This window comes from Aspergillus fijiensis, assembly GCF_003184825.1.
Source record: "Aspergillus fijiensis CBS 313.89 unplaced genomic scaffold BO72scaffold_14, whole genome shotgun sequence".
NCBI lineage: Eukaryota > Fungi > Ascomycota > Eurotiomycetes > Eurotiales > Aspergillaceae > Aspergillus > Aspergillus fijiensis.
Genome location: NW_024468990.1, coordinates 643997 through 657431, shown reverse-complemented (window position 1 = coordinate 657431; position 13435 = coordinate 643997). Strand labels below are relative to the sequence as shown.

Below are 13435 nucleotides of genomic sequence, written 5' to 3'. Positions count from 1 at the left end.
ACTGCAGCAACCTTCTACTAAGGTAAGGTATCCTGGGCTGACATAAGCATAGCGGTGGTTGTTGACGGTAACCAAGTAAGGAAGTGACCGTTTTGGGTAATACTGCTCTTTGTCACGTCCACGGTTGCCATCCAACCGGCTGAACTAATTCCAATTAGTGCTGCTGTTGCTCCCTCAGCAGTCTTCAAGCCTCCTCCGCCTCCACCTGTGTTTTTGTCCTGCCCTGCCCTGCCCTGCCTGCCCCAGGTCGCGCCCTCCCCTCAGCTCCCTTCCCTTCCTTCTCGATTGCTTCGTCGTCGCTTTTTTTTTTCAAAGTTTTTCTGAAGTTTTTCTATAACTTGCTCCAGAAAAGTCTCGTGCCAATCCAGTGCTTGTCCTTTGTCCCGGTCATCACTGGATTAATCCTTCGTTTTCTCTGCACCTGGTCTTGGCGTGGTTGTTGCTGTTGTTGTTTGTTTGGGGCCGCTCTTAGTATAACTTTAGCTGCTGCAACAAAACCGCTCCTGCGCAGAGCGCAGAGAAAGTAAACAACAACAGCCCAAGTCCCATCCACAACCCACGTCGAGTCCTGGAGGCTCAAAAGTGAACGCTGACTCAAGTTCACCATGGATGCAAAGGTACGTTATCGTCTTTTCGTTGTTCCTCTTCGATAGCGTCGATCACCTTGTCGGCCATGTGTTGTCCTCAGTGCGCACTTTACCCACGCGCCCATGCAGCGAAGGACATCTTGACAAATCTTCTACAAAGTCGCGCCAGCCTCGATATCAGAGCTAATTCCAATTTACTTCCATAGCCCCAGAGAATCCGCGTTCGCGGCGACGAAAATGCCCCCTTCCCTGCCGTAGCCGGCAAGACCATCCACCAGCAGAACAAATCGACCTCTGCGTTGTCGGCCCTCTATCAGAACGGCGTTTCGAAGCCTACCACCAAGCGAGCGGCCTTTGGAGATGTCAGCAACACGTCTAAGCCCGTTAATGCCAGCCGCGACGACGCATCCCTTGCTGGGAGGAAGCAGTCCAAAGCTGCCGAGAAGCCCTCGGTGGTCATTGAGAAGAAGTCCACTGTCCTAGCACAACCGGCCCAACGCCCAGGGGGGATGAAGGGAATCTTGAGTAATGTCACCAATGTCACTCATGCGAAGTCCGTCGAGCTGTCGAAGCAGGCTGCCAATACCCGCAAGACCCTGAACAAGCGGGCCACTATCTTCAAGGACACATCCAAGGCACAAGCCGAAAAATGCGAAAACACATCCAAGGAAACCAAGAAAGAAGCGAAGCGAGGAAAAGGTGAGCCTGCCCTTGCACATGCGCCGATTGCACCTGCGAAGCAAGATGGCGCAAAGGAAGAAACCCAATCAGATGAGGTCCAGGATCCTGTAGTGGGAGAATTGGAAGAGCACGCTGTTGTCACCTCTGCAGCGGTAGAAGATGACAAAGAATCCTCCAAGCTTGATGATGACGTTTGTGAGGTGCAAGGTGTGAGGGAGAGTCGTGAGTCCCGCGAGGAAGTTGGCCCTGCAGGCCACGATATATCTGATCCTGCTACCAAGTCTCACCGCGAATCTGTCTCAAGCTCTCACGTCACCCATGATAGCCAACCGGCACAGGCTGAATTTGAGGATTATTGGGACGATGAAGAGGAGGAGAATGAGGACGATGATGGATACATCACGGCTCGCTCTTATCGTTCGCGTGGCGAGAACACCACCGGCGGCGCTACGACGGTCCTGTTCCCTAAGTACACCCAGCAAGTCCGACGGGAATTAGCCCTTGCACAGCAAGTTGTCGAATCTACGCGAACAGAGGAGGATATTGAAGATGAGTTCTGGGACACAAGTATGGTTGCGGAGTACAGTGAGGAGATTTTCGAGTATATGAGAGAGCAAGAGGTATGGACCCCTTGTTTGAAACGCAATTGACAAGGAGGAAGTCACTAACAAAACCTGCTATGTATAGATCAAGTTATTGCCAAATGCGCATTACATGGACAACCAGGCCGAGATCCAGTGGTCGATGCGCTCGGTTCTCATGGACTGGCTAGTGCAAGTCCACCATCGGTTCTCGCTGCTGCCTGAGACCCTCTTTCTCTGCGTCAATTACATTGACCGGTTCCTGTCCTGCAAGATTGTCTCTCTTAACAAACTTCAATTGGTGGGCGCCACTGCGATCTTCATCGCGGCTAAGTATGAAGAGATCAACTGCCCGTCCATTCAGGAGATTGTCTACATGGTCGACGGCGGCTACTCTGCGGACGAGATCCTGAAAGCCGAATGGTTCATGTTGAGCATGTTGCAGTTTGAATTAGGATGCCCTGGCCCGATGAGTTTCCTGCGCCGCATCAGCAAAGCCGACGATTATGATCTGGAGACGCGCACTCTCGCCAAGTACTTTCTGGAAATTACCATCATGGACGAACGCTTCGTTGGCAGCCCTGCTAGCTTTGTTGCAGCGGGGGCTCATTGTTTGGCTAGACTGATGCTGAGAAAGGGCGACTGGGTAAGACTACCGCTTATTTGACTCGCGTGAGAGATGCTAATCAAGCACAGACACCCGCCCATACCCACTATGCAGGATATACTTACTCTCAGCTTCTGCCTCTCATTTCCCTCATGATGGAGTGCTGCGAGAGGCCTAGCAAACACCATGCCGCGATCTACGAGAAGTATACTGACAAGCGGTACAAACGCGCTTCTCTCTTCGTCGAGGCCGAAATGAAGCGAGGGTTTCTTCTCCCTGACAACCACAAAGACACTTCTGTTTTCCGCCGGAACTCAACTCTCGAAGCAGGCCACTATTGCAAGAAAGTCAACATTTAGTATCCAGGTCCCCACTCAGGCTCATGCTTCGATAGTCGAGCGCCGAACCACCATACAGGGAATCAATCGACCCACACCACGTGCTACTGGCCAGAACTCTTGATTCCTTCTTTCACTCTTTACATTTCCTCACACTTTAATCAATGCACTAGGGGCGATGTCCCAAGTGATGCGCATTGGACTTTAGAACCCACAAAAAAGAAAAACTGACCACAGGGTCAGGATATCAGATACCAAGGGAAGGCGGAGTTCTTTTGATTTTTGTATTGATCTAATGATTCGGATGACATGAAAGCCGCGCAACACATCCAGGCTCGGGAGTTCATGGAATCGATGGCTAGTTACCTCTTTTTTCTTTTTCCTGAAACCTGCCATTCCTTCAGGTTCTGCCCATTTGTTCCTCTCCTTTGTCTTTTCGTCATCCCTCCTCTTCTTATTCCCAGTCGATTATGGCATGCCGCCTCGTGATGATTACGTTTCCGGCATGTTTTGGTCCCTCATGGACAGTGACCCGACGACACGATGTCAAAGAGTGTCACGCACGATGAAATTTTTCCCTTTCCTATCTTCCTTTTCTCTCTTCTGTCACGGACCTTGGAATGACGTTTGTCCTTTCATTCTCTTACGCGGCACACTTCGTTTTTTCTTCTCCTTTTCTTCCCGCTCGACGGATTATCATCCAGGATTATGGCGCAGGTATTAATGAAAATGAATCTTACTTTTTTTTTATTCTACAAGCTGCAGTGGCGTGCGTATCTTGACCTCATAAATCTAGTTTCTAGGCTTGGGGCTAGTACAAAGCGCTGTCATTGACACCAGCTGTCCTTCCGGCACGGTCAGTATACCCAACCCCAGGGGCTCACATAGACCTCCCTCAATCTCTACCTCCTCATTGCTATGGTACAACGACCTCTCTTCTAGAATTAACCCGAACAAATCACCCAGCAAAGCAAGCCGAGTCCCTTGCCAACCGGATAATCTATCTATCTATGTATCTAGCTATCTAGCCAACATCTTTCCAAAGAAAGAAGATAATCAGACATAAACCCAATGTCCGCAGCACGCAGCCCGCCCAGAAAGATGGAAATGGGAATTCATTGATCCAACCCATTGAACTCGACCAACCTCTTCACGACCTCGATCACCTGGTCCGCCAGGGGCCCGCTCACACCCCCAGACCCAGACCCAGACCCAGACCCGGAAGTAGGCTGATCGATCCGGCCGGCAATCACCTCGTCCAGCATCATGCGCAACCGGGACACGAGGACGCCGATGCGCGCCCAGCCGCGCAGCCGCAACCACCCGTCGACGATCAATCCGCGCCCCGTGGTATCGAGGTCGATGGATCCGCAGAAGAGGAGGAGGGAGAAGGCGTTGAATGCTACATTGGCGACATTAGCAGCCGAACCAACCCCTTAAAAGATATGGAAGATGCCGGGGGGGGCGGGGCAGCAAAACTTACGAGTCAAGTCCCGCACGAATACCTTACTCGTCGCCATCTTGGTGAAGTAGCTCAGGTACGCGGCGCCGCCGGGGTAGTTCTGGGCGGAGAACAGCAGCGAACTCGGATGGATGAAGACGCGGCCGTTCTCCTGGTTGAAGTACTTGATCGTGCGGGCGTCCGGGTCGATCTCGACGGTGCCGGTGATGGAGGCGGCGAATTTCTTGTCGGGGAAGGAGATCTGCGCGATTTGCGGCTGGAAGGCGCCTGCGATGAGGGCGCGGAGGAGGGGTTTGTTGGTTGTGTTGCGGTTCCAGTTGTTGTTGTTGTTGTTGTTGTTGTTGTTGGCGCTGCGTGGGGAGGATTGGGGTTGGGCTTGGGCTTGGGAAGAGGAAGAGTAGTCGACGGGGAGGAGGCCGGCGTCTTTGAGGGAGGTGAGGAGTTGGGCGCGGTTGGAGGAGATGTCGCGCAGGGTTTGATGCGAGAGGAAATTGGCCATGCACCAGCTTTGGGTCTGCCAGTAGCCGTGGGCTTGGACGCGGTCGGACCATTGTTGGTAGGCGAGCAGGTCGGTCAGGAGGTCGCCGTCGTTGGCACCCTTGGTGAATGCGGCTTTGGCGGCGGTGGCTTCCTCGCGTTTGTCGCGCGGGGAGACGAAGGGGCTCTTGACCGTGAGGATGGCGGAGATGGTCACGCAGGCGTCGATGCAGCCGAAGATCGAGCCGTAGACCATCAGTTTGGCGCACCGGAGGTCCGCCGGGATCATGGAGAGGTAGCGGCCCAGCGCTGTGAGCCGGTCGTGGTCGAGCGCCCCGACGCGGTGCAAGAAGTCCAGGGCGCCCTCGACGGCGGTGCTCTCGGGTGGCGTGATGGTGTTGGCGAGGAAGTGCGCGACGTCGCTGATGCCTTGCATGGCTTTCACGGACAGGCAGAGTTGCTCCAGCGGTACGCGCCGGATCTCCGGGTCAGGTCGGTGAGGCATGCTCGTCTCGGCTTTGCGTGTGTAGAGCTTGTAGCATGATCCTGCCCTGACACGACCGGCACGTCCGCGGCGTTGCTTGCAGGCTGCTTGCGAAGCCCACACCTCTTGTAGCCTGACAATGTTGTCTCGCGGGTCATAGCTCGTCTCTTTCACGCGGCCGGTGTCAATGACGGCCACAATGTCTTCGATGGTGATGGATGTCTCGGCGACGTTGGTGGCAGCGATGACTTTGCGCATGCCTTTGGGGGCACTTTGAAAGACACGGCGCTGCTCAGCTGGTAGAAGAGATGCATGGAGAGGTAGAGGATGAGTATTCGGGATTCTTCTCACAGCGTTGAGGCATCTTTCGATCTCCATGGTACCGGGCAAGAAGATCAGGATGCCCCCGGGCTGGTCGCCCAGCTTGGCATCGATATATCGGACGGTAGAGGCAATCAACTCGTAGTTGATGCCCATTCCAAGGCTACGTAGGACCTTGCCAAGGGGCTCGTCGGACTGCTGCGAGGATGGAGCCTCTTCGTCGAAGTCCCGCTCTGTGAGCTCGGGGTAGAACCCAGTGTCACGGATAACATCGTCTAAGTAGTAATCGTCGACAGGGAAAGTCCGTCCCGGGATGTTGACCAGACCAACCGACTCTCGGCCGCCAAAATAATTGATGAAGATCTCTGCGTCGAGGGTTGCACTCATCAGAATGACTTTGATATCCTTACGCTGGCGCAGAACGTCTCTGAGAAGAGCTAGGAGGAAGTCGGTATCGAGACTGCGCTCGTGCACTTCATCAACGACGACGTGAGTGACATCTGAGAGAGAGCTTGCAACATTGCCATCCGGGCCACTGCCCGACTGCATGCGACGGAGCAAGACACCCGTCGTGACGAAAGTGATCTTTGTCCGCCCTGACTTGACCTTTGACTCTCCTCGAATGATGTATCCTACCTCGTCGCCGACGGGTGTGCATCGCTCGTCGCTGACTCGATCCGCCAGGCCCAAAGCAGAGATCCTACGCGGCTGGGTACAGATGATGTTCGCGGCAGCGCCGAGGTCCCTCTTGATTAGGTCGTCGAGCATGAATTGAACGGATTGGGTACTCTTTCCACTACCGGTCTCTCCGGAGATGATCGTAACTTGATGTGTGTTCACAGCATCGATGATGGCTTCCTGGGTGTTCCAGGCCGGGAGCGACTGGCGCTTTCGAAGCATGTCCTGCTGGTCTTTGGTTGACTGCCTCGCTTCCCAAGACTCGCGTAGTGAAACGCTTTGCGGTGCACCTGGTTGCCACTTGACCTCATATCCTCTCTTGCGCGATGAGCGCACGGGAAGATTCGAGGTGGTCCCGGTGGGGGGCAGGGGAGCTGTCACCGTCGAGATGTCTCGCAGCTTCCCAGGATTCTCCATAACTGAGGGGAGATTGGTCTCCAGCCAATCCAGCATGTTATAGATCATAGGCTCTCCTACGAAATTCTCTTCGGAGTACTGAACCACCTGACGTATCGCACTAAGACGTATATAGGCAGGAATACCTTTCGCCTGGATAGAAATGATCGGCGGAGAAGATGGATAATGCGTCGAAGGTCGTTGGAACCGGAAAGTCAACGGCTCTGGCAAATCGGGGTTTTCACCCTTGATCTCACAGACCTTGTCAGAAGCCTGTGTATACCTCTCCCCGAAAATTGCCTCGAGTGTTTCTTGCTCCTCTGCCCATGAATCCTCCTCACCGGAAGAAGCAGGCTCAGCTGGAGCATTTCCGCCGTGAACCAATGTATTCTGGAGAATCTCCGCTGAAGCAAGCTCATCTCCTTTCTTGCTGTCCAAAGTCCGCGTGCAGAGATCGACGGGATAGCCCATAGCAGTGAGACGTTTGATCTTCGCCTCTCTGGCAAGGTCATCACTTGCAAGGCTCACGCCCGCCGAATAGCCCTCGGGCAAGCACCAGCGAGGCAAATCGTCTTCCGGCACGTAGATGAGAAGCCATTCAAGGACCTCTTCACGGTCTTTACAAGTGCCGACAGCCTCCTCGACGTGGCTGCGTCGAAAGCCGAGACGAGTGAGCTCGTCGACAATGGCATCACGTCCCTTTTGCGGAATCTCCACCCCGTAGGGATTCCAGATCGCATGCTCTCGCAGCATACCCTCAATCTCACGGCGGATCTTGCCGCCAAGATCAACCTTGGGCGCACGCGACCAGATGTTCCGTCCCTTGTTCTGCCCACCGCCGCTGGAACCCAGTCCCAGATCGACCGTCGTCTCCGCTGCCTTGGCGGCCTGAAGCTTCTCCCGTTCCTTGCGCTTCTTCTCCAAGTCCACCGCGGCGCTTTCGCGCTCCAGCTTCGCCAGAAACGGGTCAGCTTCGTACATCCAGCCCTTCCCTTCCCGGGAGTCCGCCGCCTTGAGATCCGTGAAATCCTCGCGCCAGAGCTTCTTATATGTGGGCGGCATCATCATGTGGAGATTCTTCATATTGCAGACTCGGTACAACGTATACGCTGCGGCGAAATGTCGAGCCTCGAGCGCGGTAGGCTGGGCAGCGAGGTGCTTATGCGACGGGGGCAGCTTCATCGGAGGAAGGACGATCGTTTCGCGAGTCTTCGGGTCAACGCGCTTCAGAATCACGCTGGAGACGAACCCCTCTGGGACTTTCATCTATTGCAACATTCGCAGTCAGATCCAGGTCCGTCGAATCAGCTCAAACAAGAGACTGCGCGCCCGCTGGCAAGCACACAGAGGTGTGAGGGTATACAGTTCCTGGGAGCCCAAAGAAAGAACCCCAAGATACACACAAAACTCACCATCGTGTATTCCGGCTTCTCCCACTTCTGCTTCTGGCAATGCTCCGCGAGCATATTCACAGGCAGTTTCCCGGTCCATGAAGCTCCTCCAATGACCTCCTTGACCGAAGGTTTCTTCTGCTCGTCGGTCGTGGCCTGCGCTTTCTTCGCCGTCTCAGCCGATCGCTCGGCCGCGGCTTTGGCCTGCTTCGTCCCGGGTTTGGGAGCGCCTCCCCGGTTCTCGGACTTTTTCTTGGGGGCCATGCTTGTTGGGTGTTTTCTTTGCGTGTTCTCGAGAGAAGGGGAGGGAGGGAAGGGAGGGAGCAAGGGAAAGCCCCTCTTGTAGGCAAAGAAAAAAGAACTTGTCGTGGCACGGGGGATTTGCTTTTGGCTGCTTGCTGGTTGATAATTAATTGATTGATTTGACTTAATTGTTGTCCCGCACTTTGACCGCTTTGGCCGAGTTGGTGTTCGCTGCGGGGAGCATTTTAGGTTAAGTTAACTCGGGCTGTGCTCTCCGCATCTACATGATTTCATTGCGACCGCGACCACAGCCATGAGCCAGCAATGGTGACTCGCCCATGATACTATAGCTCTGCTGCCATGTCCGAGTCATCGGGTTATAGAGCAGACAGTTCGGGAGATGGGAAGGAGAAGAAGAATCCAGTCAAACGAGATGCCTGTATGTCCGAACTCGAGCGCTGCGCGAGCGAATTGCGATTGCGATTGCGATTGCGATTGCGCTGTTGATGCCTTTTTCCCTACCCTCACTTTCCTCCTCGCAATACACCCCAGCGCATACAGAGAAAGTTCAAGAAAACAATCACTAATACGTTTTAATCCAACGCCCGCACAGTCGCGGAGCTAATGTCCACGAAGAGCAAGCAGCGCAAATCCACCACCACCACCACCACAACCTCATCAAAACGAAGAGCCATCGGCGGACCCCGCGACGGACTCGGCGCCTACATCGCCAACCCAGCCGCCTACCCCTCTAGCACCGTAATCTACCACAACGAAGACTTCGTCGCGGTCCGCGACCTCTTCCCCAAATCCACGCTGCACCTGCTCCTCCTACCCCGCGACCCCACCAAAACCCGCCTCCACCCGTTCGACGCCCTCTCCTCCTCCTCATCCGACGGCGAGGCCTTTCTGGACAAGGTGCGGGCGGAGACGCAGCGGCTGCGCGCGCTGGCCGCGGGCGAGCTGCGCCGGATGCACGGGCGGTACTCGGCGCAGGAGGAGGCGCGGAGGGCGGCGCTGGAGTGCGACCCCCCGCCGGCGGAGCTGCCGCGCGGGCGCGATTGGGAGCGCGAGATCATGTGTGGAATCCACGCGCATCCGTCCATGAACCACCTGCACATCCATGTCATCTCCGTGGACCGCTACAGCGACCGGCTGAAGCATCGGAAGCATTACAATAGTTTCTCTACGCCGTTCTTCGTGCCTATCGAGGACTTTCCCCTAGCGGAAGATGATCCCCGGCGGCGGCCGGATGAGATGGGGTATCTGCGCCGGGACTTTGTCTGTTGGCGCTGTGGGCAGGGGTTTGGGAATCGGTTCACGGAGCTCAAGGCGCACCTTGCGGAGGAGTTCGACGCTTGGAGGCGGTTATAATTTTTTTTAAAAAAGGTACATAATGGACATGGGGATGGGCAGAGGTTTGGGTCCAAGGAGCAAGGGCGTGGTATCCCTTGTTTAAGTTCAATATTCAATCCTTGAGTGTTTCTAATGGAACCCTGAAGCCTGAGTTGCAAAAGCTTCATTTGCCTAAATCAAATGTGGACATAAATGTACACGCAAAATGAAAGAGCAGGAGCCCCAGTCGACCGACCACATTTTCAGCAGTCGTTTCTGTCAACGGGTCATCCTGTCTTCAGCCTTATAGAGAGAACCACTCAAGGTCCCCTCTACGGGCATTGAATCCTTCCCTTATCTTCATCTTACACAGCCACCGTTCATGATGTCACCAATGACATTTAAGCACGGCTCTTAGAGCGGGAGCTGCTGCCCTTCACCTTGCGGGCCTCGGGGCGGTTGATGTGGTGAGCGGGGATCCAGTCGGCATTGTAGGTGGTGGCAGAAGTGACAGCGGGTCCCTCCACGGGGATCTCCTCCTTCTTGGGCACAGTCGACTTCTTGATGGTCTCAGGGGCCTTGCCAGCGCGACGCTTCTGGGGGAAGTAGGGGGCGATCCAGACGGTGTAGAAGAAGTAGACGACACCAGAGAAGCAGGCCAGGAGGAAGAAGTACAGGAAAAGACTGTGGCCAGCATTGTTAGTGGATATTCCTTGGAACGATGGGAGGGAGCAGTGAGGTCTTACATCTGGGGGTCGAAGATGCTGGTCTCAGGCTCAACCACACTGACGGTGCCGTTGTAGGTGTACAGGGTGTAAACGTTGCCCTCGATGTCGGAGATGACGGAAGCCAGCTCAAGTCTCAGATCCTGGGGGTGCATCTCGGTGGCGAAGTTGAAGTTCACGCTCTCCTGCTCACCGGCCGGGATCTCAAGGCTGTATCGGTGGGCGGTCAGGTTGCGAACGATGCGGTTCTCCTCCTCGCCCAGGGACCACAGAGAGCCTCCAATGAAGTTGACAGTCACCGGGTTGGGCTCATCGTTAGCGAAGGTAATCAGCGCCTGGGTCGGGTGGCCATTGACCAGCTTCACGCCGAAGAACTCAGAGGCAGGGAAAGCAGCCTGCGCGGTGACAGCAAGGTTGGGAGTCTGGGGAGCTTCATCCTTCTCGACAGCATCCTAGAGATATGAGAAAGAGCATTGAGTTAGTGACTCGAAAATTGAGACACGTGAGTAATCTGATTGCTTCAGACGAGGGTAAAACATACAGCCGCGAGACCGCCGCCGATCAGGGCCTGGACGGAAAGGAGAGCCAGAGACAAGAAACCAAGACGAGCCATTGTGAGACGGCTTTGGGTAGCGATGGAAGAACCGAAAGAGGAGAACGAAAGAGAGGGAAGGGGAAGGGGGGAAAGAGGTGGGGTGGGGGGAAAGAGGAAGATGAAGAGGAGGAGGAGGGAGGATTGTAGATGATGATGTGAAGGGGAAATCGGATGGAAGGGCGTTTGCTCCACGTAGGCGTTTCGGCTCGGTTGCTTTCCCCATGTTAGTGGCTGACTCAGCAGTTACGGCACTTCCGGCAGTTTCCCCGGGCGGTCACTCAACCTGCCAGTTGCCATGCCCGCGTTTATCAGGCCAGTCAGTCAGTCACTTTCACTGTGTAGGTAATTGTACTATTGTACACTAGACTATTCACTATTTAGTGCAAGTGCCGGCTGGTGTCAAGTGTCAGTCCAGCTCCACGCCTTTGACTCTTGATTGCAATCCTTGTAGAGCGACCTCTCTTCCTTTCTCTTCCTCTCCTTCTCTCGTGTTGTAATCTCAATCGCAGTGAATGTCTAATCATACTTAGTTTCTGAATTCATCTGCCTATATCTCCAGCTCCTTTGAAATTCATATATATATAACACTGATCTTTGACTTTTTCGCTCTTCCTAACTAACCTCCACGCTTAATTTTCTCGTTGTTGATTTGGACGATTAGCCAAAAGTACCAATACCGCTATTAATTCTGACCTGACTGATCACCATGACGGCCACCACATATCTTGATCGCTATAGAAACCTGGTTCTCACAGAACAGAAAAAGAACCTGCTGATCGAGGTACATACACAGCTACTCAATCCGCAACAATCCATAAATGTATACATTGCGTTGACACTACTTTTTCGCGGGGCACAGGAACTCCTGCAGCGAGTGGCGCAGCTTGAAGATGCATACGAACAGGAAAAGCTTGATCATGAGCGCGAGAAGCGCTTCAATCGAGATATCCAAGTACATGAGATGGAACTAATGGGGCAGGTCTCTCGGTTCCAGCTTTCCATGGTGGGTCTGACACTACATAGTTCCCGCAACGCAGTCTGTGCTGACCTCAGCTTTCTCACTCCATTCCAGAACCGCCAACCCTACATAATTGTTCTCTTGGACGGATCTGGGTTCATTTTCAAGGATGCGTACCTCAAAAAGGGGACACAGGGCGGGAAGCTCGCAGCCCAGAAGCTTCACGACGAGCTTGAGGCCTTTAACGCCAACCAGCTCCCCAGCGCCAAGGGCCCCAAATTGTTGACAAGAATGTATATCAATGTGAAAGCACTAAGCGAGACCTGTATTAGAGGCGGCATAACCACCGATCCGTCGTTGCTGCAGGATTTCATTCGCGGCTTCAATAGTTGCTATCCTTCGGTTGACATCGTGGACACGGGCGCCGAAGCGGATAGTGCGCACAATAAGATTGCAGGTAAGCTTCTCGTCAGTCTCCATCCTGCATTCAATCCACGCTGATTCGACCATCATCTTTATGCAGAGACCTTTGAACTCAATCTCTACAATTGCCACTGCCATCAAATCCTCCTGGGCTGTGCGGATGAAAATTCCTTCTTTCAGGTTCTGGGAGATCACCTTGACGACAAGGACCTGATGGGGCGAGTGACCTTGCTCGAAGCATTGCCTTTCGGCGAGGACTTGAATACCATCAGCTCATCGTTCAGGACATTGCAGTGGCCGGAGATCTTCCGTGACTCGAAAATCTTTCCCATCTGGTCTCCCTGGAAAGCTGCCGTGGCCACGCAGCCCCGCTCCCAGCTCACTCCGTCACCCAAGCCGGAGACAAAGCTCTCTCCACGGTCTGCGAACCAAGCGTCCACAACCCCCAGCGTATCACTATCGCTCGCCTCATCCAGACCATCCAGCCCAGAAGAAGAATTCCAGGTGGTGCGCTCCAAAGCGGCCGCGCCCGCACAGCCCAAGGTCGTCGAGCGCAACAAGTACGGGCAACGAGTTGACAGGCTCGACATGAAGAAGATAAACCAGCAGGACATGAATCGCCTCAAGAAGCTGAAGTTGTGCAATTACTACCATCTGCAGGGGGATTGTCCTGTACATGACTGCCAGCATGATCACTCGCACAAATTGACCAGGAGCGAATATGTAATGTTGGCAGCCATTGCTCGCATGATCCCCTGCCGCTATGGACTGGAATGCCATGACCCCGAATGTACGTTTGGACACCGGTGTCCCTATAGCGAACCGGGCCAGAGAGAGTGCCATTGGGGCTCCAGTTGTCGGTTCGAAGCAGCCTCGCATGGAATCGATACCACTGTTGTGAAGGTGACTAAGATTTAGCGTTCCTGACCACAAGCATATCTAGTATGATGAGAAGCTTTTGACCCTTTGTTATCCTATATCTCTTGTCATTCTGAGGACTGCCCTTGGAAGCGCTGATTTCCTTGTAAAGTTGCTCCCTTTAACTCGAGGTTGCCTTGAGTTGGTGCATTTGACATATGTTTGAGCATACGGAGCGGTCTCATTCTATTCAGATTCATAACGTAAAGTATATCCAGAATAAAGGTATTGCCCC

At 54.1% G+C, this 13435-nt stretch overlaps 5 protein-coding genes across 5 annotated transcripts; 3 read left to right on the top strand and 2 right to left on the bottom strand.

The window, feature by feature from the left end:
- Positions 1-605: 605 nt before the first annotated feature.
- On the top strand, positions 606-2815 carry BO72DRAFT_467250 (G2/mitotic-specific cyclin; the record flags this gene model as incomplete). The annotated part of the gene is made up of 4 exons (XM_040946825.1): positions 606-617; positions 794-1888; positions 1956-2495; positions 2546-2815. 4 exons carry the CDS (start codon positions 606-608, stop codon positions 2813-2815), a joined length of 1917 nt encoding a protein of 638 aa, XP_040803278.1.
- A 764-nt stretch (positions 2816-3579) lies between these two features.
- On the bottom strand, positions 3580-8395 carry BO72DRAFT_476286 (RNA helicase). Its single transcript, XM_040947382.1, has 3 exons — positions 8025-8395; positions 4278-7878; positions 3580-4196 (listed from the first exon to the last, which is right to left on the bottom strand). Exons 1-3 carry the CDS (start codon positions 8265-8267, stop codon positions 3910-3912), a joined length of 4131 nt encoding a protein of 1376 aa, XP_040803277.1. The 5' UTR covers positions 8268-8395; the 3' UTR covers positions 3580-3909.
- Positions 8396-8521: 126 nt separating this feature from the next.
- BO72DRAFT_56138 (DNA 5'-adenosine monophosphate hydrolase) lies at positions 8522-9961 on the top strand. Its single transcript, XM_040950526.1, has 2 exons — positions 8522-8685; positions 8860-9961. Exons 1-2 carry the CDS (start codon positions 8607-8609, stop codon positions 9618-9620), a joined length of 840 nt encoding a protein of 279 aa, XP_040803276.1. The 5' UTR covers positions 8522-8606; the 3' UTR covers positions 9621-9961.
- BO72DRAFT_446546 (putative translocon-associated protein, alpha subunit) lies at positions 9643-11017 on the bottom strand. The gene is made up of 3 exons (XM_040944319.1): positions 10848-11017; positions 10328-10758; positions 9643-10265 (listed from the first exon to the last, which is right to left on the bottom strand). Exons 1-3 carry the CDS (start codon positions 10917-10919, stop codon positions 9983-9985), a joined length of 786 nt encoding a protein of 261 aa, XP_040803275.1. The 5' UTR covers positions 10920-11017; the 3' UTR covers positions 9643-9982.
- Positions 11018-11305: 288 nt separating this feature from the next.
- On the top strand, positions 11306-13432 carry BO72DRAFT_446545 (CCCH zinc finger protein). The gene is made up of 4 exons (XM_040944318.1): positions 11306-11682; positions 11761-11904; positions 11974-12316; positions 12383-13432. Exons 1-4 carry the CDS (start codon positions 11608-11610, stop codon positions 13198-13200), a joined length of 1380 nt encoding a protein of 459 aa, XP_040803274.1. The 5' UTR covers positions 11306-11607; the 3' UTR covers positions 13201-13432.
- The last annotated feature ends 3 nt before the right edge of the window (positions 13433-13435 follow it).